This window comes from Phragmites australis, chromosome 10 (genome assembly GCF_958298935.1).
Source record: "Phragmites australis chromosome 10, lpPhrAust1.1, whole genome shotgun sequence".
NCBI classification, from domain to species: Eukaryota; Viridiplantae; Streptophyta; class Magnoliopsida; order Poales; family Poaceae; genus Phragmites; species Phragmites australis.
In genome coordinates this window covers 24,145,058-24,171,849 of record NC_084930.1, presented here as the reverse complement: position 1 = coordinate 24,171,849, position 26,792 = coordinate 24,145,058, and the positions used below count along the sequence as shown (strand labels likewise).

The 26,792-nt window shown below is 42.1% G+C and overlaps 1 protein-coding gene across 1 annotated transcript; it reads right to left on the bottom strand.

Moving 5' to 3' along the window:
- Window positions 1-21,759: 21,759 nt before the first annotated feature.
- LOC133930398 (ERAD-associated E3 ubiquitin-protein ligase HRD1-like) lies at window positions 21,760-26,531 on the bottom strand. The gene is made up of 8 exons (XM_062377035.1): window positions 26,369-26,531; window positions 25,630-26,235; window positions 24,524-24,700; window positions 24,294-24,443; window positions 24,015-24,208; window positions 23,746-23,887; window positions 23,022-23,241; window positions 21,760-22,143 (listed from the first exon to the last, which is right to left on the bottom strand). The coding sequence occupies exons 2-8, from the start codon at window positions 26,160-26,162 to the stop codon at window positions 22,054-22,056; spliced, it is 1,506 nt and encodes a 501-aa protein (XP_062233019.1). The 5' UTR covers window positions 26,163-26,235; window positions 26,369-26,531; the 3' UTR covers window positions 21,760-22,053.
- Window positions 26,532-26,792: the final 261 nt, after the last annotated feature.

Here is a 26,792-nt window from a genome sequence, read left to right as displayed (position 1 = left end):
AAACTTCACATGTAGGAATTTTGGATAATACTTGTTCACTAATAAAAGATTAAATTTGTTCCTAAGCATAGGTGACAGCAAAACAAAGAAATCATAAGGGGAGGCTAAGAAGGTCATCCCATCTATGTAGTCCTTGTCCATGCCCTCCATTGTATCCACCAGCTGGGTAGCTTCCTCTTTGATCTCTGTTGGGAACTCATGTTGGAGGACATTGACGTTCGCTTCGGGAAGTGGGCCTTTAGGATCATCAGCACCTGAGCTACGACCACATGCATGCCATTCCAGACCTGGCAGGTGATGTTCATGGTGATTGCCGGCTGCAATCCATCAAAGGCCTTGACCAGCTTCGCCACCCGGCTGGCAAAGCCGACGATGGTTTCATCCTCACATGGCTTGATATATAGTCGTAACATTCTCAAAGCGGCATGGAATAGGTCCAGGGTGAGTCAAGGGTCTACGGGAACCCTGCCTAGACCAGCGCATCCCAGACCATGGATAGCTCTGCAACCAATCTAGACAGTTTTTCAGGAAGATACACAATGCGAAAGTAACAAGTTCCAGAGACAGATCACCTACCCTGGATCACGAGAAGCCGCTGTACCTTCTTGGCCTCCAGCTCAGCCAACAACTGAACCTTCTCAGCCTCCTGTTCGGTCAGCTGCTCCTTCAGATACTGGATCTCCGTGTGGAGGGCGCCCATCCCTAACGTGGCAAGTTGCATACCTACATGTGAGCTCACATAAGAGTAATGAGTTGCTACTAACTACTTTGTAGGTCGTAGTGTACCGCGAGAAGGGGCTGCAGAAAGATCACCGGGTCATGACCTCCCTCGGATTGAACCATTTGGATAACCTCCCGCCAAGGTACTTGGGGTGGCAACCCGAGTAGTGGGCCTTCGATGTTTGGCGTCTCTACAACTTTTGACTCCCAGGCCCCTCTAACTAAAGGAGTCAAAAGCCTAACAGTATCGCCCACCTAACCCTCCACCTATAAGAACCCCCTGGACGGAGACATCGTCCTCTAGGATAAGGGTACCCAAGTTCTCAGGGACAGGTCCTGATGTGGTCAAACACATTCCTGAATATGGGAAGATGACCAAAGTAGACGCACATACCTCCTCTTCTTGAGCTTAAGGTTGCGATTCACATTGACTCAACATCCACTTGGTCGTTTTGACTTGGGGGGGGGGGGGGGCAGCAGCTCTCTGGTCATGATATCCGATAGGACCAAGGCTCCACCAGCTGAGGTCCTGTCATATCCCAAAATGCTAATTACGTAATTAAGCATGCATGATCATCATCGCATGTAATTATACGTATTTGTTTATCGAGTTGAGTCGAAATGTGTTTCAAATACTCTGGAGATGGTTTAGAGCACTTTGGAGAAGCCTCAAATACTTAGAAAAAGGTGGGGAGTCAAGATAAGGGGACACTTAAGAAAATTTAGCAAAAACCACCCTTGCGGTCTGACCAGGCTTACCTACGGTCTGACCACCAAGTGTGCATCCATGTGAGCTTGGCACGTAGACTTCCCGCGATCTGACCAGGAGCATTGATGATTTGACCACTACAGCGCAGAGGCTTGACTTAAGTGAATCGATCACTCTCTCTTGCTCTCTCTCTCTCTCTCACTCTCTTCCCCACTCGACCTTAGAGAGAGAAGGAAAGCTCCACCTCGACGTCTAAGATGATCGGAGATCGACAGTGGGAACCGCCCCAAGCTTCCAGAGGACTTCCCCGAGCTCCTTCCCTCTTCTCCCTCACCGAAGGCACGATCATCCAACCTCAAGCCCACATTCCACCCCGGATCCCGATCTCCAATCCAGAGTTTCTCTGGAGTGGATTGATCCACTAGGAAGCTGCACTACTACAGAACTAGCCTTATATGCTGGTCCATCACTACCAGTTCCAAATGAGCCAGTAGTGATGAGGCATCACTGCCGGTTCATAAGCTGTGCGGGAAGAATCAACCATCATGGCTTATGAACCGGTAGTGATAAGGGTCATCACTGTTGGTTGATGGATTGAGCCGACAGTGATGCTCTGCTTCCTCATCACTGCCGGCTTAATCCACCGATCGACAGCGATAGCATAACATCATTGCTGATTGGTTAAATGAGCCGTCAGTGATGTCCCGGCTATATAAAAGTCACTCTCTCCTTCCGCAAGCTTCAACAGAATAGAGAGGAGCTCTGTTCTTGCTCGGTGGCAGCCATTTTTGCTCACTAGGATCTTGGTGGCTTCAAAATTTTGAGGAATCCTCATGCCCTAGGTGTTCCAAGGTGTGTAACTTCCTCTCTAATCCATTTCTATTTGAATTTGATTTGCTAAATTGCTCTAGATTTTGAAATGATGGAGATGAACCTATGGCCATGATGTTTTGAGACAATGTAGATGCAATTATACCTCATTTATGATATGAAAGCTTTAATTATGGTGGAAAGAGTCTTTATTATTGATTTACATTAGCTATATGTATGAGCATATTTAATAATGGTTTTTAATGAATTAGAAAATTTAGCCATGATATTAAGGTATATAGCAAACTCCAATTATATTTTTTATATTTGAATTAATTAGCAAGCTCCAATATAGAAACTTTAGGTATGAGCCTATTTATGGTTGATTTTTAGTGAATTAGAAAAGTTAGCCATGATATTTAGGTATGAAGAAAGGTCCAATTATATTTTTTCTATTTTAATTAATTAGCATGTTCCGAATATGGAAACTTTAGGTATGAGCATATTTATTTTGATTTTTATTGAATTAGAAAATTTCTCCATGATATTTAGGTATGTAGCAAGATAAAATTATATTTATGTATGAGCGTTTTATTTTTTCATGTTTCCTTAATGAGTCATAGATAAGGTATTGAATTATAAAGAAATTTTCTAGGGATGGCACCAACAAATACTCATCGGAAGCGGACGCGAATGTATGCAAAAGGCGGCTCCTCCAACCCGGGCCAATTGCCGGTAGGAGATGATGAGGTAATTTATTTGCTATGATCGCAAAATGTTCTAGATGTTATGAATTTAGATTTACAATAATGATATAATTGTAGATGGACAGAAGATGAATGTACGATGCGAGCTGTGTGAGCATAGAGTACAAGAATGGCGTGGATTGTTTCCTGGTACAAGCCATGATGCATAAGTCAAATACACAGTTTCAATACATATGCTATCCATGCGTTGATTGCGAGAACAAGAAGCAGTTCTCCACCACCCAGCAGATACATTCTCACTTGATGCCAAGGGGCTTTATGCATGGCTATACCCGTTGGATCGAGCACGGTGAAGCTGAGATTGTACAGGAAGGGCAATGAACTGAAATAGAAGACGAAAACATGTGCACCGATATGCCGGTCGATGAATACATCGATATGCCGCCTGCCGGAGATACGTTGGCCGATGATGATCTAAAGGAGATGTTAGCCGATGCCAACGTCAATGATCTGGAGCAGATGTTGCACAATGGGGAGGGGAACTTCACTAATGAAAGAGAGTTTCAAAAGTTCTAGCGTATGTTAGACGACTTTAAAACACTGTTGTTCCTGGGCTACGAGAAGGAGCACACAAAGTTGCGTACCATACTTTCACTACTGCAATTGAAGGCAAGCAACGGGTGGTCTGATACAAGTTTCACAGAGTTGTTACTGTTCTTGAAGAAATTGCTTCCAAAGGAAAATGTGTTGCCATAAAATACATACCAGGCCAAGCAGGTTGTGTGACCATTGGGGTTGGAAGTACAGAAAATATATGCATGTACAAATGATTGCATGTTGTATCGTGGAGAGCATGTAGACATGCAAGCGTGTCTCGTCTGTGGTGCAGCACGGTACAAGCGTGATGGTGATGATATCGATGGTGAAAGAAAGAAAAAAAGATGTCCCCGTAAAGGTGATGTGATATTTTTCTATAGTCCCCCATTTGGAGCGTTTATTCGCGAACAAAAAGGCATGATGAATTGATACGATGGCACACCGATGAGCGCAAGGATGATGGAATATTGAGACACACCACTGATTCTACACAGTGGAGAAACATCGATACGAAATACAATAAGTCCTTTGTAGAAGATGTGAGGAATATAAGATTTGGGTTGAGTACGGATGGGATGAATCCATTCGGCAACATGAGCAGTAGTCATAGCACTTGGCCTGTGACTTTATGTATCTACAACCTTCCTCCTTGGTTGTGTATGAAGTGAAAGTACATTATTGCCACTGCTGATACCAAGGCTGAGGCAACCTGACAACGATATCGATATCTACCTGAAACCATTAATGGAAGATCTTGTAATATTGTGGAACGATGGTGTGCAGGTATGGGATACATACAAACGAGAGAACTTCACCCTATGCGCACTACTGTTCGTAGCAATCCAAGATTGGCCAGCCCTTAGCAACCTATTGGGCCAGGCTGTCAAAGGCTACTGTGCATGCGTGCATTGCTTGGATGAAACAGAGAGCTTGTGGCTGAAGAATAGCCGAAAAATGGTGTACTTAGGTCATCGTAAATTTCTTCGCAAGGATCACTTAGGCAACAAATATCTTGGCCGCGCAAGATACAATCGGAGCAAGGCGGAGAAAATTGCAATGTGCAAGTGCCTGCATGGAATCCAAGTTCCATCCAGTTACTCCGCTAACATAAAGAGGCTAGTAAACATGAAAGATTTAAATTAACTGGTATGAAGTCTCATGATAGTCATGTGATGATGACACAGATGCTTCCAATTGCAATTAGAGGTATCTGCCGCCGAAGGTCCAAAACCCAATCATAAAGTTGTGTTCATTCTTCAACACGATATCACAGAAGGCCATCGATTCGACCAAGCTAGATAAGCTATAGAAAGATATGGTCGAGACTGTATCCCAGCTTAAGGCGTTGTTCCCTCTATCATTTTTTGATATCATGGTACATATCATTGTTCACATTGTGAAAGAGATATGGATTCTTGGCCCCGTGTTTTTGCATTAGATGTACCCTTTCGAGAGGTTCAAAGGAGTTATTAAGAAATATGTTCATAACCGAAATCAACTGGAAGGCTGCATGGCCGAGGGCTGGGGAACCGAGGAGGTCATTGATTTCTGCATCGACTACATGAATCCCAAATCGATTGGTGTGCCTGTATCTCGCCATGGGGGGAGGCTACAGGGGAAAGGGACGATAGGTTCGAACGCATTCCGCACTAACGACCCCATTTCATTCACGCAAGCATATTTTGTAGTTCTATAACAATCAGTTGTAGTGGACTTGTAGGTCAAAGAACACCAGAATATGCTACGCACCAGAAACCTAGGGAAGTCCGATGTTTGGATCACGCGAGAGCACACTGATCATTTTGGCTCTTGGTTATGCAGATAGGTGATGGATAAGTAGATAGAGTGTGCTCAGTTGAATGTGTTGGCTCATGGGCTGTCTACTACAATTCTCACATTCCAAGGATATGACATGAATGACTATACATTTTATATGAGAGCTCACGATAATAAGATCTCCAACCAAAATAGTAGTGTCCGTATAGATGCCTACGACTGCAATAGAAATAGGGAGACCTATTACAGATTCATAGAGGAGATTTGGGAGCTCGACTATGGAGTGTTAAAGGTTCCTCTTTTCTGATGCCAATGGGTCAGACTCCCAGGGGGTGTGAAGATCGACAAGTATGGTATGACTACAATGGACCAAAAACTCGTTGGATATAGAGAAGAACTATTTGTATGTTATGCAGATCTTTTATGTTAAGGACCCAGACCGGCTAACAAGGAGGAGTACAACGTGATTCTTCAAGGAAAAAGAAGGATTATCCGAGTGGAGAATGTTGTTGATGAGGAAGACTACAATCAATTCGACGCACTACCTTCTTTCAAAGAGGACGTCGATATAGGTCCCATGGAAGACACTAATGAACCGCCCTATGTACGTTGTGATCCTAATGAAGGACGAATCATTAAGACAAAGTAGCTAAATTGTATTAATTACTATGTATGAATTTGTTTTAGATGCAATTATACCTCACTTTTTTTTATGTAAGCTTCAATTTGTAGTGTATGGTGGAAGATATATTTATTATTGACCATATTTTTATTTGATTTTAGGTATATACAAAAATAATTTTGTAGGCTAAAAGAAAACTGTTTAGGCTAACCTCAGATAGGGCGTCCAGCTCATCTTGAGAGAAGCTGCTCTTTGAACTAGTAGGACTGGCGCAAAAATGCTGACTTGCAAAGAACGCTTTCTTTCTGAATATGTAATCAATACTGAAGTCCTAATAAGGCCATTTGCTACAGCCACTAAGCCTAATAGTCTTTTGCAAGAACATTCTTTTGTGTTAGGGTGATTTGTAGTATATCATTTTTGAATATTCTCTGAAATTATGGACTGCTATGACATGGTATGTTGTTTATCGTTGTTGGCAAAGTGGAGTGTTCTCCAGTTGAGAGGAATGTCATGCACAAGTTAATGGATTCATAATCCTAGTTCTAGTTGTAATCATTACTATTTTACTATGCAAGATGATGTGACTTGTAAGATCAATGTGTTAATTGTCAGTACCCTTATACCTATTTTGCTACGTTAGATGTGACTTTTTTTTATAGCTGTGTGTCCAAGGAGTTTCGGGAGCTGACCCCATCACTTATCCTATGGACCTCATCACAGCATGGACACCGTGTGAACTACACATTGGTGCTAGGAACATTACCATCAAGGTGGCTTCCGGCGTGACTTATCCCCGCGGCTCCCATAAATATTTGCACGGACGTCCGATAACGAAGGGCTACACCACGGTCGAAGTAGATGAGGCAGTTGACCAATACTGTCATGTTGAGGTGGACTACCCTGTAGAGGAGGGGGCAAACACTATAGGAGAGAATGAGCACACATTCATCGCGTGGGAGAAGGTCTACATATTGTTTCCACCAGGGACATCTCCTGAGACTCTCTAATCTCCACTATACCCTGGGCCGCCGTTGCCTCGAAGATCTCCCACTTCTCAGCCATCTCCCAAAAGAAGTCCACCTTCTCAACCATTGCCTCGAAGAAAACCATCGCTCAAGAAGCCAGCGCCATCAAGAAGCCAACCATCAACTCAGAAAAAAAGATCAGGTTCTGCAACATTTAAGCAGACGACATCATCTAACAAGTCGGTGGCGTCTAAGGAGTTGGAGGAACCCAAGGATATCTATTCACTCACTACTGAGAGAAAAAAAGATTATGGACGCCAGTGTCACATCTCATTTCCATCCTTCATCACCTCCACTGAAGCCTGTTATGCCTGAAGATGCCTTGATTTTTTTCATGAAAATGGCCAGAGCTAAACAGATGGGGTCAGCTTCAAGTAAGCCATCGACTGACTATGAATGCATCAGCAAGATGCAGACCAAGAGCAAACCAGACCCAATCATTGAGATTGCTCCAAGCGTTGCGGACTTCCTGGCTTCTTCTAGATTAACAACAGAAGAACTAGCATGACTCACTATGGGAGTGGATATATCAAAGTCGGATGTTATATGGTTGTTTGAGTTGGGAAAACCTTTGGTCAAACCAGATATGAAAAGAAACCTTACATCTCAAATGCGTCGATTACATCAATGATACTTGGAGCAGTCCAAGCAGGGTTTTTAGGCGTTCCCCGTGAGATACAAAGATGAATATTTCCTCAACGGGGATGGCTTCTTCTGGTTGGAATTCTTGCACTTGTATGAACTATACAAGGAAGATGCCCTCAATGTGGCTATAGAAAGAATATGAACTCTGTAAGTGACTTATGCATATAATTCACGTTATATGATCTTGCACTTTGAAATTGCATAGCTAACTTCTCTCTTTCGTAGAATGGAGATCCGAGCATATGAACAAGACTTAGATAAGAAAGTAGGATTCATCGATTCTAGCCTTGTGAACCAGAAACTTGTAACAAAGAATCAAAACTTAACCCAGGTCTACTTATTGAAGTGTCTGCTTCACCACCAATACAAGAAATTCATACTCTTATCCTACAACTATGAGTACGTGTTTGCGCGCAAGGGCATCCTCATTTCACGGGCAACTCAATTCTAGTACTAATTTGCTATGGTGACATATTATGCAGTTTTCATTGGATCCTCTTTGTCATCCACCCATACTTGAACAAGATCATTGTGTTGGACTCACAAAAGAGAGATCAGACGACATACCAACACCTCATAGACATGCTAAATAGGTTAACTCAATCATTTAATCTTCTTAACGATTGCATCTAAGTTTATTTGGTATTCATATTCATGTACAGGGCTTACACAAGATACCGCAAGAACAGTGTTATCCACTTTCCATTTAGGAAGGAGTACGCTGTAAAAACTGACTTTCCGGTACACAATACATATTCATGTCTTGAATTTCCTACTGAATAAAAAGGGTCAATTAATTCCACTGACGAATCCTTTCCTCTTGAAGTGTATGAGGCAACCACCGGCAACAATCTCCACATTTTATGTTCTTACTTTCATGCACGTATTTAGCCTGGACGGAGACACTGTTAGGTTCAATGACCTTGAGGTATGAAATAACATATCGATGTCTTCTTTTTAATTTCTACACGTGTTCAAGGACTAATTCTTTCGATTTTTCAAACACAACGCTCCAAACTATGCACAGGTGTGTTACAACCTACTGAAATATATGCCCTTCAAGAACAGATGGCCGGGTTCCTATTGGAATATGTTATCAACCAAATAGCGAGTTTCATGAACCGGTCATGCTGTCCACGCATGCGAGACCTTCAGATGACACCTTACCTTCTTGCAGAGAGTATGCGACAAGGAGAAAGGCTACTAAGGGGCTTGACAACGTATTCTATTTCCGCAATTGGCACAATATTAATGAATGACATTACCTGTTCTGCAATATGCCACTGGTGTGTCAATGACATATGGGACCAGGTCCAACTTGTCATCCTCCCAATGGATGTCATATCGTAGAACCAACACTTATTCAGTTGTAAATCGTAGATTTTTCCATTTATTAACGAATGATATGAATTACTATGTATGATGCGAAGTTGGTATCATCAAACAACTCTTGGACACAGTGGCCTCCCAACGATGATGTGATGCGAAGTTGGTATCATCAGACAACTCTTGGACACAGTGGCCTCCCAACGATGATGCGAAGGAGGAGCAAGAAGAAGCGTCTCGTAAACGTGCCCAAGAGGAGGAGAATGAGAGGCTAGTCTGTGAGCTGTGCACCGCGGAGGAGCAAGAAGTAGTATCATGTAAACGCGCCCAGGAGGAGGAGGACGAGAGGGTGGCCTGTTAGTGTACTGCGGAGGAGTCCAAAGGCTCAAAACCTAGAGGCGTTCAGGCGTCAGACTTGATGTCTTTGACACGCCGGTGAGCCTGGAGCCTAGGCGATGCTCCGGTCGATTAGGCGTTGCCGGGTCCTCCGCTCCACCACCATCGGCCCCCCAGCGTCCTCGGATGTACTCACGCCATCAATCGTTAGTGCAGGGATGCGGTCCTCATCACGGGAGAGGTAGAGGGATACTGGACTGGCTCAACTCAACCAACTTTTCAGGAGGTGACTTGTAATATTTGTGTGTTTGTCGATGCCTGACTTGTAATATGTGTTTATTACTATGTATTAATGAAGGTTTGTTTATTATTGATTTACAATAAATATATGTATCATTGTATGCATGTATTGAGAGAGAGACAGAGAAATTGAGGAGAGAGAGGGACTACAGAGAGGACAGAGAGGAGGACCGCAGAGGGGAGAGAGGGAAAACATTGCTGGCTCAAACCTTTGGCCAGCAGTGATTCCAGCAAATCACTGCTGGCCGAAGGATACAGGCGTTAGCGATGCCAGCGAATCACTGCCAGCTGAAGGATTCAGTCGACGGTGATGCCTTGGGTATCACTGCAAGCTGAATCCTTCAACCAACAGTAATAACCCCATTCACTACCAGTCCACCGAGCCGGCAGTTATAGTTCTCGACTATCACTGCCCGTTGCCCACTGCAGCTCCAAAATCGACAGTGAAAGGGGTTTTGGAGCTGGCAGTGAAGGGGTTTTCTGTAGTAGTGGCTACCATACACTAAGGTGAGGCATCCCCTACCGTTTCTTCATTGTTTTCGAGCTCAATTTGACCCTCATGTCATTTAAACCCAAGTTCAACCTAGCCTAGATCCAATCCATGAGGTGTTTTGAGTTTAGCTTGGTGAATGTTCAAATCATTTTAGAAACACTCCATTAGTCCCATAGAGCATTTTGGTACCCTTCATCATCGAAAGTTCCATCGGAGTCCTCGTACGTGACCCCATGAAGGTGCTACCGGCAAGGTCTGATGGTCTGACCGCCGATAGGTCCAGTCTGACTGCCAGTTAGGGCTAGAGAATTCGAGTTGAAAACCTTATATAGGGGTTAGACCACCAATATGGCTAGTCTGATTGCCAGCATGCCTGCGGTCTGGCTACCATAGACCAAAACCTTCTGCGCGTCGGTGGTCTGACCTCCAGTACAATGTTAGTCTGACAGCTAGCCTCCTAAAGCTAGATGGACTTATGTTAGCTTATCCAGGGTTTCAAAATTCAAAACTCTAATCACTTAGCAATCTTTTGCAAATGTTTTTGAAGCACGACACTCTAGTATTATTCAAGCATGCATCATGTGCGCACTTTTCCATCATTTATTATTTATGTAATGCATTCTAATTCTATTTAGAGAGCGTTTCACCGACAATCCAAGCGAGTGAAGGCAACACCAACCTCTTGGAGTTTTGTGAGTGTTGTGCGGGAAGTATCAGGCAAACCCAAAAGCAGAAAGGCAAGTATCTAACCATATTGCACCCTTTGATTGAATTGTGGAGTCTAAATTGATAAGTTATGCTTTATGTAAGTTTGCATGTACAATGAGTCGATGTCGGGTGACTATAGGTAGATATATGTTGATGCATTACCTCTACATTGACTTGTTGATTATCTATATCATTATATCCTTGATAACATTATCGATGTCTAACTTAAAAGTCGTTCAAAATGCTTAGCAATGCACAGATCCTTGGTAGAAGTTGAGCAATGGTTCATCCATTGTTCACGAGCTTCGGGATTAATTATTGTTCACAAATATTGATTATGATATTGATGGTTGGATGAGTGGTGAGGTTGAGGCGAGATGTGGGCGGTGCTAGGGGTGTTTTCTGCTCTGGAGGAGTTCCTCAGGGTAGTTCAGAAGAGGAGCCCAGGCACCATATAACACTTGCATCGTTTAAGCACCGTCCATCTGTGCAGTTGGATCTAGCACTTTCTGTACTAACCACGTGCTGATCTAATGGTAAGGTAAGCTGAATATCATATGTCGTGCCGACACTTGCCTTGCGGCCCTATGACTCATAAGAGAAAAAGAAAAGGAGAAGCAAGGTGACGGGGAGCCGGAGGTGTCCCGGATACATTGTGGTAACCCTAGTGCCATATGAGCATTGCAAGTGGGTGGTTTTGGGTATGAGAAAGGTTGGCATGGGTACCCCTCGGGTGCGCCTATGTGGTCACTCAAGCCATGTGGTCCTTGTGTCGTGTGGGTAAAATTATACCCCCTGCAGGGTGTAAAAATAACTCGAATTGCCATGTTCTAGGTCATGAGCATGCTCATGTCCATTTGCATTGGTCATAGAGCCACAAATGTGGGATGGTTAGTAGGGTTTTGTTGGGCATGGTTGTCGATGGTTGTTGTTTATATGAGATGGTTCCATTTACATTTTTGTTCATGTTTTTTACAAGTTTGGAAAGGTTTGTTTGGCTAACTATAGGTGCTCACACACATGTCTTTAGGTTGCTTATGTATATGAATTTACTTAACCTCGTTGCCTTCTCCTTGCAAATGGCACAATGCATAATCCTTGGAGTCGGGTTATCTATATGTACACTATATGAATTAAGTCTTGCGAGTACCTTCGTACTCACGCTGCTCTTTTAGGTACTTCTGGTGAGGAGGAGATCATTTTTGGCTGCTTCACACCAGCCGATGTTGATGCCAGGCCTGAGTAGGCAACTATTCTCGAGTGGCGAAGCTTTTAGGGTGGAGCCTAAGTGCATATGGCTCCACTCTTCTTTTGTTGTCTATAGTTTTATTTCTGTTGCGTAGTTAATCTAATCTTTTGCGTAAATTATTGTAAATAGTTGAATGCTTGAGAACTTGTAATCTGATGTTAATTACTTGCTATTTCTTAAGCTTGATTATGATGTTATATGTTGGAAAGGCATGTATTCCGATCTTGGGCACAAAAAATATGACGGGACTACCAGGATGGTATTCTGGTTAATCACTGAGGTTATGATTAAGCAAATAATCCTCTTGATGATTAATTGGAATACTATTTGGATGGTTCCTTACATCGGGGACTACCGAAATGGTATTCGGGTTAATCATTGAGGTTGTGATTAGGCAAATGATCCTCCTAATGATTAATTAGAATACTATTTGGCCGGTTCCTCATAGGTCCCCTCACCGGTGACTGCCTTCTCACTGTCCAGACCCTTCACCTACCCATGGCTTTGCATGATTCGTATCCCTACGAGAAGGAAAATATAAGGGTTAGAGCAAACGTACCTGAGCAAGGGTGTGGGAGTCAGTGATGGAGGCACATGAGAGGTGGCTGGGTCGCTCATTGGCTGGTCACTACCAACAGCACCCGTGAGATCCCCACATTCTCGTCGATGGGATCCAAAGCCAGTGGTGCGTTTAGAATGCCTCCGCCCCCATTCGCGCCTCGACTTGGTCCTCATCTTCATCTTGCACTCCCACCTGATGAAGTACTTGGTGTCATCCCATGTCGTCTAGCCCCGCACCTTCAACTCTATGATCTCAAAAATGAGTATCCGAATCATCGAAGAACAGTATGACGTGTCCATTCAGACCGATGTCGGGAATAGCGTGAGCTCTCAGTAGCCAATGCCTTCAGGTGGGGTGTCTTGTTGCATAACCACTTCTTGTGTCACACAGACCAGGACCTCTTGGTGGTGAAGTTGATGTATTATGTAGCATTTCCCTTGCGGAGGCAGAAGTCAGTGCCATTGGTGACCCTGTTCGGTAACCTCATCAATACATAAGTAGCGAAACAGGTAAAGGAAGGGTTGCATCAAGACCAGTTCAAGAGACAAACTAATCTCATCTATGTGTTGAGCCTATAAATCAATCCCAACATGTAGTGACTTCATTGATGATAATTATTACAATATCCAAACTTAATCGAATTAACCATCTTGCAAAAGTGACCTTCAAGGGTTGAAGAACCAAATAAACTACAGCGGAACTAAACGAACTACGAAGACTCTAATCCTTTACGACTCTTCCACAAGCATCATAGATGTAGAAAATATCTTAGAACAATCCACCTTCAGCGTACTCCTCGATACTTTCTCCAACTGAGTATTTGGTGATAGCAAGAGTGAGCACTTATCATACTCAGCAAGTTGTGAAGAAAATAGTATGCATATGAAGGCTTGGCAAAAATAAGGCTAATATAGCTCTCTTACATAAATCAACATTTAAGTAAAAATATTTGAAAAGCAATAATAATTAAGTGAATAACAAACCACCTCAATATTCCATCCATCTTGACTTAACCAACTAACCAATACCTCAACCAAAGTTCCATCTGCAAAGATTGAACACTCAATCATAGTTCCCACCACTATAATTGACCATCCTCAACTATGATTCCCACCATCATAGTTGACGTGACTAACCAAAACATCAAGTTATAATCATGGTAGGTTTACAGTGCCGCTCATGATCGTGAGCATGGCTGAATATTCAGTTGTAACTCTGCAGAGGTTGTACTTTATCCACAAGATGTTTGATCCCATTTTGGTGAGCATCCGTTGACTGACAGAGAACTCTTACACACTACTGAGGTGTGCGTTAGGGATCCGCTACAAAGCCTTCACAATGCCCCTCTAGCACATGTCTACCCGCTAAGGTTTCACTACCGTGTGATTCCACCTCAACAACAGAAGCCCCCCTCTTGCGCCTTTTGGATCTCAAGACATCTCCATTCACCGCTCTTCTGCCTGGTCTACACTATGCTGAGAGTAAGCAAATTACTTAGCTAGACCTGTCCCATTCCAGACTTGTGGTTGTACTATAAATACAGAAAGGTCACCCCACAAACTATTCCTTAGATTTGAGCAAGACTACAACTTTTCCAACCATACATCTCATCATACCACCTGCTCAAATCCCTATACTATGTTGCTTAAAAAAATTATTTCATCCTATTTTATCATTGTTACATAGGACCATTATCAAGTTTGTGGAACAGTTATCATAATTTCCATCCCAAAGCAAAGCTAAGAATCATCTACCCATCCATAACCCAAAAGCATACTATGGCGACAAGGACGATAAGAGAAAAACTAGGGTAAAGCCTAACTCTTGGGATTCCCAACAAATTATTACCATGCATGTTTGCAGTTTTTTAAAAAAAACTAGGATAAAAATGATCAAGAATACAACTTGCCTTCACTGAGCTCAGTTGGACCTTCAAAATCTTGATCCTGTAGATCTTCTAACTCCTCCTAAACGTTGACGTCTACTCACAACATACGCAAAAAAAATAACAACATATAAACACCAAGATCTAAAAAGAACCAAATATCACACAATAAACATCATTATCACGAGATTACACTATTTCGGACAAGTCAATGAAAGAATGGGTCAGAACAAAGCTACGGTTGACAAGTTATAATTTTGTAAAAAAACAGGACTAACAAGATTATCTACAGATGAAATTATGTTGCTAGGAATTTTCTAGGATTTTTTCAAAGCCATCTATAATTTTTTGAGATTTTTTAGAATTTTTAGCATTTATTTGAATTATTAAACTATTTAAAACTATTAAACATAATTAAATGAACCTATAAAACATTTTAAAAAATTAATTACCTATTTATTATTATTTTTAGAATTATTTTTATACTAAAAACTATTTATTTCATAATATTTACTATTTATAATGTCAGAAAAACAATTAAAACAAATAAAAATAAAAGAAAAAGCTGACGAGTTGCTGATTGGGCTGCCAGTGCTGACATAGCATGACACATAAGCAAAAACGCTAACATGGTCTGGTGACTGGGCCTGATGATGTGGCACTGGCTGACTGGGATTATGTATGCCACATGGCGCTCTCGGATTGGATCACGAAAGGGTACGTGTGCTTCTAATCTCAGCCCTCAGCTTTAAATCGGATGGCTCACACGTGTTGGCTCTTAGCTCTGGCAGAACAGAGGCGGAGGCGACAGCTTCTGTGGTGGTGCATCACTGGAATCACGTCGGAATGACGCTCCGGTGATCTAGCTACTCCGGCGAGCGGTGACAAAGAATCGGGGGGCTCAGGGAACTCACCTAGGGTACGTGTCGACGTTGGAGAGGCTCCAGAGAGGCTGGCGACAATGGATTGCGGCTTGAAGCTTTGGAGCTTGACGACGATGAGCTCTGGTCGATGATTTCGCCTCGGCTCGATGGGCAGAAGCTGCGCAATGATCTAAGGAAGCTCTTGGGTCTCATATTTATACACGGGCGGCTACCATCTCTCTAAATCGAATCGGATTTGAAAAGGAGTGGTGGTGGCGGCTCAAACTCGAATCTGACGATTCAACTGTGCTCGCAACTCTATCTCTTGGGAAAAAGCTCGCACATAGCTCTGGAATCTTTCCCTTTTTGATCTATACCTCACCTCTATCTCTAACTCGTGAATTTGATCGGGACTCCATACGGCCGGCAGCAAATACTCGGACTCCAACTTGAACTCCAATCCGTGTGGAGATAAGGCATACTCGACCGAGATTCTTGCTTATCCATAGGCTAACTAGCTTCAGATGGTCTTCTCCATCGTATGCGCATCGAGCTTCATCCATGGCTCGTGGCCAGCTCGGTTTCTTCGGCGGCGCAGCTTAGCGGCGTGAGAGAAAGCGCAGGAGAGGGGAGCTGGAGGTAGAGGATGACAGGAGGCCAGGATAGCGAAGTGGGCTACGGCCCAGAGAAAGAGAGAGGAGAGGGTGAGGGACAAATGGTGGCAGGCTGGGCTGGCTGGATCGAGCCGAAATAGAGAGAAAATAGAAGAGGGGAGGTAATGGGCTTCAGCCTTTTTCATTATAAAAGCTTTTATATTCTAAAACTATTTTCTCTTATATATATACACATGTATTCTTACACATACAGTGTATATACTACATATTTATACTATGTTGGCTTATAAAACAAACAATCAATCAAGCAATCAAATACACACACACACACACACACACACACACACACACACACACACACACACACACACACACACACACACACACACACACACACACACACACACACACACACACACACACACACACACACACACACACACACACATATATATATATATATATATATATATATATCTGTAAATATTCTTTTATATGAAAATAGCCCTCAATGTATACATGTATTTATACACATAACACATATATCCACATATATGCATATATGTATAAAGCACACATACACACTTAGGGGTTTATTTAATTCTGCAAAACTCTTTTTTAATTTCTTTTGAAAATGTTTTTTATTTTATTTTCTTGGTTTAAAAAAATTGGGTTGTTACATGTTGCGTGCCCAAATACGCCTCGCATAGGTGTATGAAGACGCTGAGCATCACGATGGAGTTGGGGTTGAGATGGATGAGCTTAATTCTGTAGAATCTGAGCACTAGAAGGACAAAGCTGGAAGGGAGGAACCGAAAGCCGCAATGAAAGAAATTGACAAAGACCACATACCAGTTCATGTCTAAGTTGGGGATCTCTTGGTCTTAGCACGCAGGAGACCAAGGTGCGTGAGGGGATCACCTCATCGCATCCAGCCGAGCCATCTCCTCCGGGACTTCCGACGACGCACATGCCGGGATTGCGGAGTCGTCAGAAGAGGAAATTATCTTTCCTAGCTTCTTGTGGCCCATTGAGGTTCAAGGGATGTGAGGGGAAAAAAAGCTTGAAAGGATTCGATAATGGTTATGGGTGCAAGGAGGAAGATAAAAAGGCAAAAGCCCAAGGAAACAGAAGACTTAGGAAGCCAACGTGTTGCCCGAGTCACCCCAGATCCCTTCCATAGAGGTGCACAACAAAACTCCAACTAAAGCCGTGATGGTTCTGAGTGCTACTCAGAGCCATGATTTTTGTGCCAAGGTCCCGTCACATTTAATGCTTGGTATCCCTTTTGATGCACACAAGGGCAATTGATGCGAAAACCCAGGAGAGCACATTCTTTCACCACCGCACAAAATCTCCGCTATGACGGTTCAAATTTTGAATATCAAGATTCTAAGAAATCGGCATGATATTTTCGGTTGACCCAGAATTCCTACTCGGATGGGGGACCTTTAACTGGAGCTACCTGGAATATGCCTAATATTCCGATTAGATGACCCAAAGACAACTAGAAACCCAATTAGATGTACGTCCTACCTGAAAACCCGAGTTACACTCGGTGAGGAAGTCTATCGAGATGCCTTCCCGGGCTAGGATAAGTTTCTTGATTCGTCACAACCTCGTTTCACGTACTGATAGGGGGCTTGACGATGAGTAGTAGAAATCTAATGTATACAATATGTATACTAATCCCTGGGGTCTCCTAAATATCTGGAAAATATGGTTGTATTTAGGAAGAGAATCTCTTGACGTATGGAAACCTCCCGCAAGTTTCGAGATATCCTTTAAACAAGGAAGCATATCCCTAGATTTAAGGATATAATCCTACTCGGGAAGAAGTTCAGATGCTACACGGCAACCCCTATATATAGAGTTGGGGCACCTGCAAAGGAGGCATCAACAACCAGAAGCACGGTTGCAATCTACATCATTGGATAATGCGCAAGGAGCCTTCAACTAGCTATAGATCCTATATAGGCTAGCTACGACCCTCTTTAATCTGTCTCGAAGATTAATGCAATAACACATGATATAGGATTATTATCTTTCGAGAGGTTCAAACCTGTGTAAATTTATGTCTTCTGACACTCAATTCGGTCAGAGGAATTATCCATACTTTTGTCAAATATTCGTAAGATCAGCGATTTATTAATCGTCCACAATCAGGCCCATCCTTCTCTTCTTTATTGACTGAGACCACCTGTCTTAGTCCTAACAGCCCGAGTACAATGATTATAGTGCGATGGGGTCAGTTTGCGGCTGAGCCAACAGTGGCATGTCCAAACTTATCCAGAAAGAGGTGGAGGAGGAAGAGGAAGAATAAGAGAGAATAAAGGAGAAAGAAGAAGAGCGCCCTCACATTTTGGCTCTGCATCTCGCAAGACCGCCACTGCGTACTAGGGAATATGAGAATTGCCGACATACCATCTGACCCTGCCGTCTAAAAAAATTGTTAGTTGCAAGTATAAATCTAATTTGCCGTGAACAATGAAAGCAAGGATGTACTGAAGCAACCGATCTTTTCAGCCATGATTCTCATTGGATGCTATGTGGTCACAAGAGTCGGCTAGCTCATTACACTCAAATTAAATTAAAGATAGTGGAGACGAGTTGGAGCAGTAGTCACGGTGTGTTTGCAGTTGGAACATGTGACTATTACAGATCTATAACCAACACTGAGAGGATATTTTCAATGTTCCCATTATTGTTAACATCTGAACTTTGAAAAATATTGATAGTCAAAATTTATAAAGCTTGATGCAGAAATCACAAAACACCACCTTTTATATTCTAACGAAAGGGAGCACCAACGCATGCGAAAAATCTGATAATACGGGCATGCAAGATCGATAGTGCCAGAACTAATTAGAATATTTTTTAAACCTCAACACTTCAGTATAGGCTGAAATATCTAAATATATATCTAAATGTATACTACACCTGATATATATACCAACACACTTTAAAACATATACTAGACCTGTAATCTAAATACACACCACATGTCCCTTACAGAGGCTTCCATCATAACCGGTTCCCAACCACCCAGCTTTGAGCTCGTTCTTACCAAGTAGAATATTTGCCGAGAACTCCAACTAACCATATCGAAGAATGCAACGAAAACAAAACATGTGAGATCACGTGTTGAAAAATTAGCAAAAGGCATAATTGGTTTTAATGTGAAATTGGCATAAGCGTAAAGTGATTTATCATTTCATAGAAGATGTGCACGTGATGATGTAGAAATGATGATTGTGTTTGTGGTAGCATATTAGTTTTGATATATGCAATATACCCGTGTGAGTGGTATTATGCGGGTTAATGAGTCAAATTTGGAGAATTTGTGTTTGAAGTTCGTTTGTTGGTTTTATTTATATGTGTGTGTCGTCTTGAGGGCGGATATGATTGGTGACAGAACCGGAACGAAATTGATATCAAGGCAGTTAGATGGACACATGAGATGTTTGAACTAGAGAGCGGTGCACATAAATATTCTCACACGTATATATGAGTTGTATGGGCTATAATATGGTGGAAATAAATTACACCACGAGATGTGGTATGTGGTGCGTAGTGTCATATGATGGGTACGAAGAATTTTATTCTAAGCATGCGCGTATGTGCGTTAGAATAAAGAAAAGTAAATTGGTTTGCATGTTGGCTTGCATGCTGCATGGTTTGATCGGCTGTTGTAATAATGACCGAATAGAATAAGGAGGTTAGTTTTGTTGGCTTCGGCTGTGGTTGTACAAAGGAGCAGAACGCGCGGCCCGGTGGCATGGAGAAAGCCCATGCGGGCGACCAGGCCTGGTGGGCAGCCGGAGTGCTGCTGTGGCCCAGTTAGTGGGCTAGCTGCTATGATTTTTTTATTTATATATATTTTTATTTTTTAATATATGTAAAAATTCATATTTATTTTAAAATATTATATGGTTTAGTCTACAGTCATTTGTTAGAAGAGTGATAGTAAGATGTCGCTTATTTAATAGGCGATACTTTGTGAGACTCCATGGTAAAACAGTTAAAATTAAATATTTTAACCGATATAGTATTTAATCAATATGTCACCAACTAAAAAGACGACACTTTTGTTATGGCTTGTTAGATGAGTGATAGAACTCTGCTGAGCTCATTGAAATTTTTACAGTACTGTTGTGCTGTTGCATGTACATACATGCATGCTTTTCAAGGACTGAAAAGGCTAGCCGGCCTGATATTTGTTAATCCCAATGCGGCCCGTGGTGCTGTTGTGATGTGGTTTTCATGGACTGAGAAAGTTAGCCGACCTGATATTTGTTAATCCTAATAGGACCTGCGGTGTTGTGCTGTTGCATGCACATGCATGCATGTATGTTTCAAGGACTGAAAAAACTAGCCCAACACTGAGTACGTGTGGAATGTTACTCATTGAATAGATGTCTTTTTTATTAGGTCTGACATGTTGATTTGAACATCACGTCAATCAAAATATTTAATTTCTGATCGTTATGCTGTAAGTCTCACAATATATTGCCTGTTGGATGGATGTGTCGTTATTTCAACAGACAACGGTAATTTAAATGTACAATATTTTAAAATAAAAGTATTTTTGTAAATATTAAAAAATAACAGTATATAAATAAATAAAAAATCAGCTGCTGCTGCGTCAGCTGGAGGAGGATGGTGCGTGGAGCTCCTGGGCCTGCAGGCGCACGACTGAGGCTGCTGGCCCATGGTGCTTGCGTGGGCACGAGCAGGAGCCGGGCTCGGTTGGAGTTGCGGTTGGCTCTTGCGTACTGTGCGTCAACAGGACAAGGAACAGTACCGAGCCAAAAGAGAAAATAGGAGATTAGACTATCCTCAACCATATTCCCTTCATTTCGTTCTCTTCCCGATTTTTTTCCCTGTTCTTGTTCCCTTTATTTCCTCTCATCTCCAACAGCTTCCCTTCGAAAGGAATCGTGAAGGGAAAAGAGAGATAATCCCGTCCTGAAGGGAATGACCCTGAGAATCCCGTCGTGAAGGGAAACCGTTGGAAGCGCTGAAGGGAACGGGAATCCCTTCACGACAGGAATCTAGCCGTGAAGGGAATCCGTTCGGGGTAGTCTTAGAGCAGAAGTAATCTGGGATTTGGCAAGAAATTTTTTGATGTTTTGGAGACGTATATAACCCACATCTAGATAATGAAGTGCAAATTTTACAAGTTTTCTTTCGTCCTTGTCAAGTTCGTCATTTTTACAGTTATTTTCGACGGATCATCGTCACGATTTGCATTGGTTTGATTCATCCAAAATCATAGTAAGGCATCAAGATAATTCTATGAAAAAATTGATAGGTCGAATTTCAGTAATTCTTACGTTATTTATGTTTGATCTATTTTTATTATAATCTATTTGTAAATTTTATATCTTTAAATCTATTGCTGATTCTTATAGTAATAGTTTCGTATGATTATCTAGTTTATATAAATTTTACAAATAAATCAAATATTCATTTAAGTGATTTAATTTTTAAATTAGCTGCAATCATTTCCCCTCCGATTAGGTATTATTCGATCCTACACATGCGATCAAAATATACCTGATGACACCCAAATTTACAACCGGTGCTCACACTTTCATCTGCTGATTTTAATATGCCAATACATATACATATACACACACATATACGTGTGTGTATATGTATGTATGTATGTACGTACGTATGTATGTATATGAGATTACATATATATGAGATTAAGTCAAATGTCACTCTTCGATTCGATGCCAGTAGCATACAATCAACACAAACGTTTTTCTGATAGCATAGGCCGGGGGGGGGGGGGAAATCCTTTCTTTTCTTCTCAGCAGATGGATTTTGCTTAATCTCACAATTACTGTGAAACTAGTCATTGTTACAACACGACAGCCTCTATCAAAGGTATTATATGGGATTGACAAAGATTCAAACTACGTAACTCACTACATAAAGAAAGAACGACAAGAGGCCACTAACAGGGACATACAAATGAACAAGCCTACCAAAATCAAGGCAAGGCATCATGCAAGAGTTTCCCCTCAGGTATCACCAAATCTCCATCTATATGTTCTTTTTATCCCGTCTTCATCTTCGCCTATTTACATCTTCAGTCATTTTTTGTGTGCTCTGCACTCTCATTGTTAGTTACCGATGAAGCAGCGCCACGCTGCACCATTTGCAGTTGGATTTGCAACATCTGGGAATGAGATGGAACATGAGTTCTGTTGGCTATAGACTAGTAATATCAACAAACGAAATCCATGCAATGTTAAGCATGTCATTGTAAAATAAAGTGAATTGTAACAACATTACTGTGACAATTACTAGATAAGTATTTACATCTTGAGCAAAAATGTGGATTACATGATCTGGCAGCAATGCCAGAGACTAGCGGTGCAAAGTGGATGAACTATTTTTACAGTATACAGTAAAATGTTGATCATAGTTGCCAAGCAAGATTGTTAAAAAAGGCTAGTTAAGAACTTAAGATACTTGCACACTACATACTGTTCTCAATCAAGTGTAACTCTAGTTATTAATGAAGCTGAAGGATGGAAGAGACAGAACTTATTCACATGCTTATAGGTTGCATGTTTGCAAATGATACCATGACAAGCAGACTGCTACATATGAATACCAGTAGGCTACATTAACATAGGCAAAAAGTATAAAAACATTGCAGACATATCTCGTGCAACCAACTCATCTTCATGTGCAACACTTTCATGTGACTCATATAAATTCATTAGGTATTTGGAGTTGGTAGCCCTCATTAACAGTTTTCAAACATGCCAGTGTATTATTCAGAAAGTTATCCATCCATGCGACACAAGTCCCCATGAATCTAAACAATCAGACTTATATCTGATGGTCCACGTGGAGAGTTTGCAGCTTTGCATAATTGCACCTAAAGATGAACTTGCAATAGAAATGTCCACCATATTGCAACTTGCAAGCAGTCAAAGTATGCCTATCTGGCTCCTTATAGCTCATACAAAGCACTTGATAATCGTGTTACCAAGTAATGTAGTTAGATTTAAGCAGAGTGCTTTGATAATCAAGATTCTTTCTTACCTCTATCTGGCTCCTTATAAAGTTTTCCTGTGCCTTCTGCAGTGATTTTTCAAGATCCCTAGTGCTTATTCCAGCGCCATGTACAAAAGGATCACTGATGTTTTGGAACTGCAATGCTTGGTCTTTTTCCAATTGATTGGAACTACTTGCTTCTCCTGATTGTGGAGTACTTGATGTAGACTGGGGAGGACTTGATGTAGACTGGGGAGGATCTGAATACCTGACGGTTGAATACAAAGTACTTATTAGTATGACAATTTATAGCAGAACAACCCCCCCCCCCCCTGTTTTTTATTGTATCAATAGAGTAATAATGAAAACACTGTGACTGACCCAATACAAGGTACCTAAGAATATACAAGCATGGTTAACCACCTTGAACCAGCAGATAGTATGTAAGCAAAATCATAGCTTACTCAGGAAAAAGAAGGCACAGCTCTGAATAAAGTATATCAACCATCATCAATGTCGCATAGGTAAGTTTATAATCAACCTGGCAAGTTCATAAGTATGCTCTAAATTTTACAGTGTACTCAACAGAGCACAGGTTAGTACAGGTAAAATAATCATCAACCTGGCAAAGTTATAAGTACGTTGTGAGTTAACAACATAGCAGCTTGCAAAGGTGATTTCTAAACTTTATGGAAGTTGAATTTTTTTTATCATGACTTTAAACAAGCAGAGTCATAAAAAACTTTGCATTTAGGATCTTCCAGAAATTTACCTATTCAAGCCGTTCGCTGGAGGATAAGCAAAAGATCTTCCATATAAGGAAGCAGCTGATGCAGCCACTTCAAGTTTTGCTTGGCGCCTGTTCACATTCTCACCTGGTGCTCCTTCTAAGGCTGGAGTGCCAGTGCCTGCAGCTGCTTTTTCTTACATCGAATCAGAGGTCACATATAAAACTGCTTGCACAATGCAGTCCTCATTGAGACAAAAGGTTGAAGTGAGGATACATTACGCAAAAAATCAGATCAATAAAGTGAAGCTCACCGGGTTGACCTCCATGCTGCCTAGCTGATGCAGCACGTCCATTATCTGGGGGAATGATTGGAGCTCTACATGTCGGGCAAGTGTGCTGGCGTTCCAGCCATGACCTTAAACAATGCACATGGAACAGGTGCCCACATATCAGCTTCTTTGCTGTAGTCATCTCCTCACGGCAAATAATACATGTAGCATCACTCCTGAATACAAGAAAATGCAAATCAGAAACAATTTTTATAAATGAACCTAACTGAAACAGTGCCAATGAAACAATATGACACTCACGCATTGAGCTCATCAGCTGTAGCATCTGGAAAACGTTCGTTCATGTTGGAAGTAATCTTTCTATAGCGTACATAATCTTGAATGCGAATTCTGAAGTTGCGGAAGGTCTCATACAGCTCACGAATCAAGTGCAGTGGGACACCATAGTTCCTGGTATCAATATAAAGGATCAACCACCATAGTTTGCAATAAAGTTTTCTAAGGGATCAGATCATATTAAGAGAACTCACAGGAAGATAGCTATGAAGAAGAGCATATATAAGGACAAGTGCACAAGGTCACTGATGAGCTCCAGATAAAATGTATACACTGCCTTCCTCTCCCATTGGCCTTCCATTAGCATGTCACTAACATAGAATACATACTTCACGAATGTTGACACCGTGGATGTTGCAAGTATCATATACCTGAAACATGATTTGCACATATTTGAGCTACCATGAGTCTCAATATCTTGAAATAACACATCAAGAAACCATCTCCACATATTTAGAAATCAGAACAATAGAAACATAACTTCATGCCTTTATAAGGTTAGCCTATATGGTTGTTACCACCTTGCCTGGAAAGCGTGCCCTGCGCTTTAAAAGAAACAGGCAAAGAAATTTCTTACTAACTCAGACCTAATGTTTTGCACTGCTTTTACTTAAAGGGCATGAATGTAAAGAGACATAATTTCACAAGTTGCTAGACTAGCATCTTCTAATATAACAACCAGAACATATATACAAACAGATTAGTAAGCTTGAAATGTTTGAGGTAGCGTACATACAAGAAATATATATCCATGGCTTAGTGTATACGTTAAATGAATTGATGAAAGAAATAACAGCCAATCTGTTACCATCATAGTAAGTTCTAGTGCAAAGGAAGGTACACAAAAGAAATGTGAAACCCTAATTGAGAGTCATCAAAGATCCTTACGGTAGAGAACGGTGCAAAGGCATCTATAAAAGGACAATTGCATCTTCTTTTTTCTTAAAGACAGTTGCATGAGAAGTTGGCATAAAACGTAACACTTCTACGTTTCACAAGTATTTGTCCATTGTGAAAATCAAGAGTATAATTGCCACAATGTTTCCACTCTCTAACCTCACTTTAATGCTGTGAAAGAGCATATATGGTTGTAGCATGTAAATTAATAGGGATATGCATATATGATGGTCATCTTTTGACTCTTAAAAATTTGTTTCCCCTGGTCTATGCACATGGTGAGTTTGGATAAATACCGCGGAAACGGACAAAATAGTGTGCATACATCTTCAAGAATTTCAAAGCGCACAAGACAAAAAAAAAAAGACATTTCAGGTAAGTGAAAATTGAACGTTGAGCTTACTCAAAGGAGAAGAAGATTGAGACAGACGCCTCCCGCTTCTGTATGAGCGACCTGAGCGAGTTGGAGAGGAAGAGGCAGTCGACGATGAGCAGGAAAGCCATGAACGACACGATCCTGACGTGCGAGAGCATGGGCACGGAGGGCGTGGTCTCAATGTACTCGACCCTCTTCTGCGCGAGCCAGTGCAGCGCCTTGACGAGGAGCAGCGCGGCGACCATGGCGAGGAAGGAGACGGAGAAGTCCTGCCGGAATATGGTGACGGCGAAGAGGATCTCGACGACCTCCCGCCAGGACTGCTCGTTCAGGCGCTCGACCTCGGCCTCCCGTAGCGAGCCCAGGAAGAGGCGCTTGACGAGCTGCCAGGCGACGCACATGGCGACGAGGCCCGTGTTGAGGAGCAGCACGAAGCAGATCTTGGAGGTGGAGAGGTAGATCATGGCCGGGTAGAACTGCTCCCGGCTGCTGAAGGCGTAGTACACTGCCGCCGCCGTCGCCAGCAGGCTGAAAGCCGCGTACGTCTGAAGACGGATCATTTTCGCCGCCGCCGCAGCCGCCGACCGCAGCAAATCCCTCCACAAATATTTCCACAGAGAACAACAGGATGACCTAGAACAAACAACCCAAATCAGCAACCCAGCTCGTAGCAATTGCACCAAATCAGCGCGCGAATCGAACAAATCGAAACCCTAGGTGAACGGGCTGCATCAGATCCGGAGCACGATAGCGATCTGCTGCTTACCCAGGTCGGATCAACAGCCCCTTCTGATCGACGCGAGGCTGCGGGTCTACGAGAGATTCGAAGGGGATAACATCGTGTCGGGGGATTTTGGGAGGAGAGGGTTTGGATTTTGTTTTATTCTTTGTTTTGCCTTTTCTTATCTCGTTTATTTTTTTTCGAGCGTGCGCTGGTGGACTTGGGTCGTGGAAGGGCTGGCTGGGTGCATCGATGGCGTTTTCGGTGCCAATCAGTGGTCTCCACGTGTACGGGAAACGTGGACCAAAGCCCTTAGGGAAATTTATTTACTTGCCAACTCAATTGCAGCGTCTAGCCTACATTGCCATTATTTCCGTATGCAATGCTTGTATTGTCACCAAGTATGTGAATTACTTTTTTTTACCACTTTGAACATGTTTGTCTTTCTTCTTCCTCTACTGCGACGCCG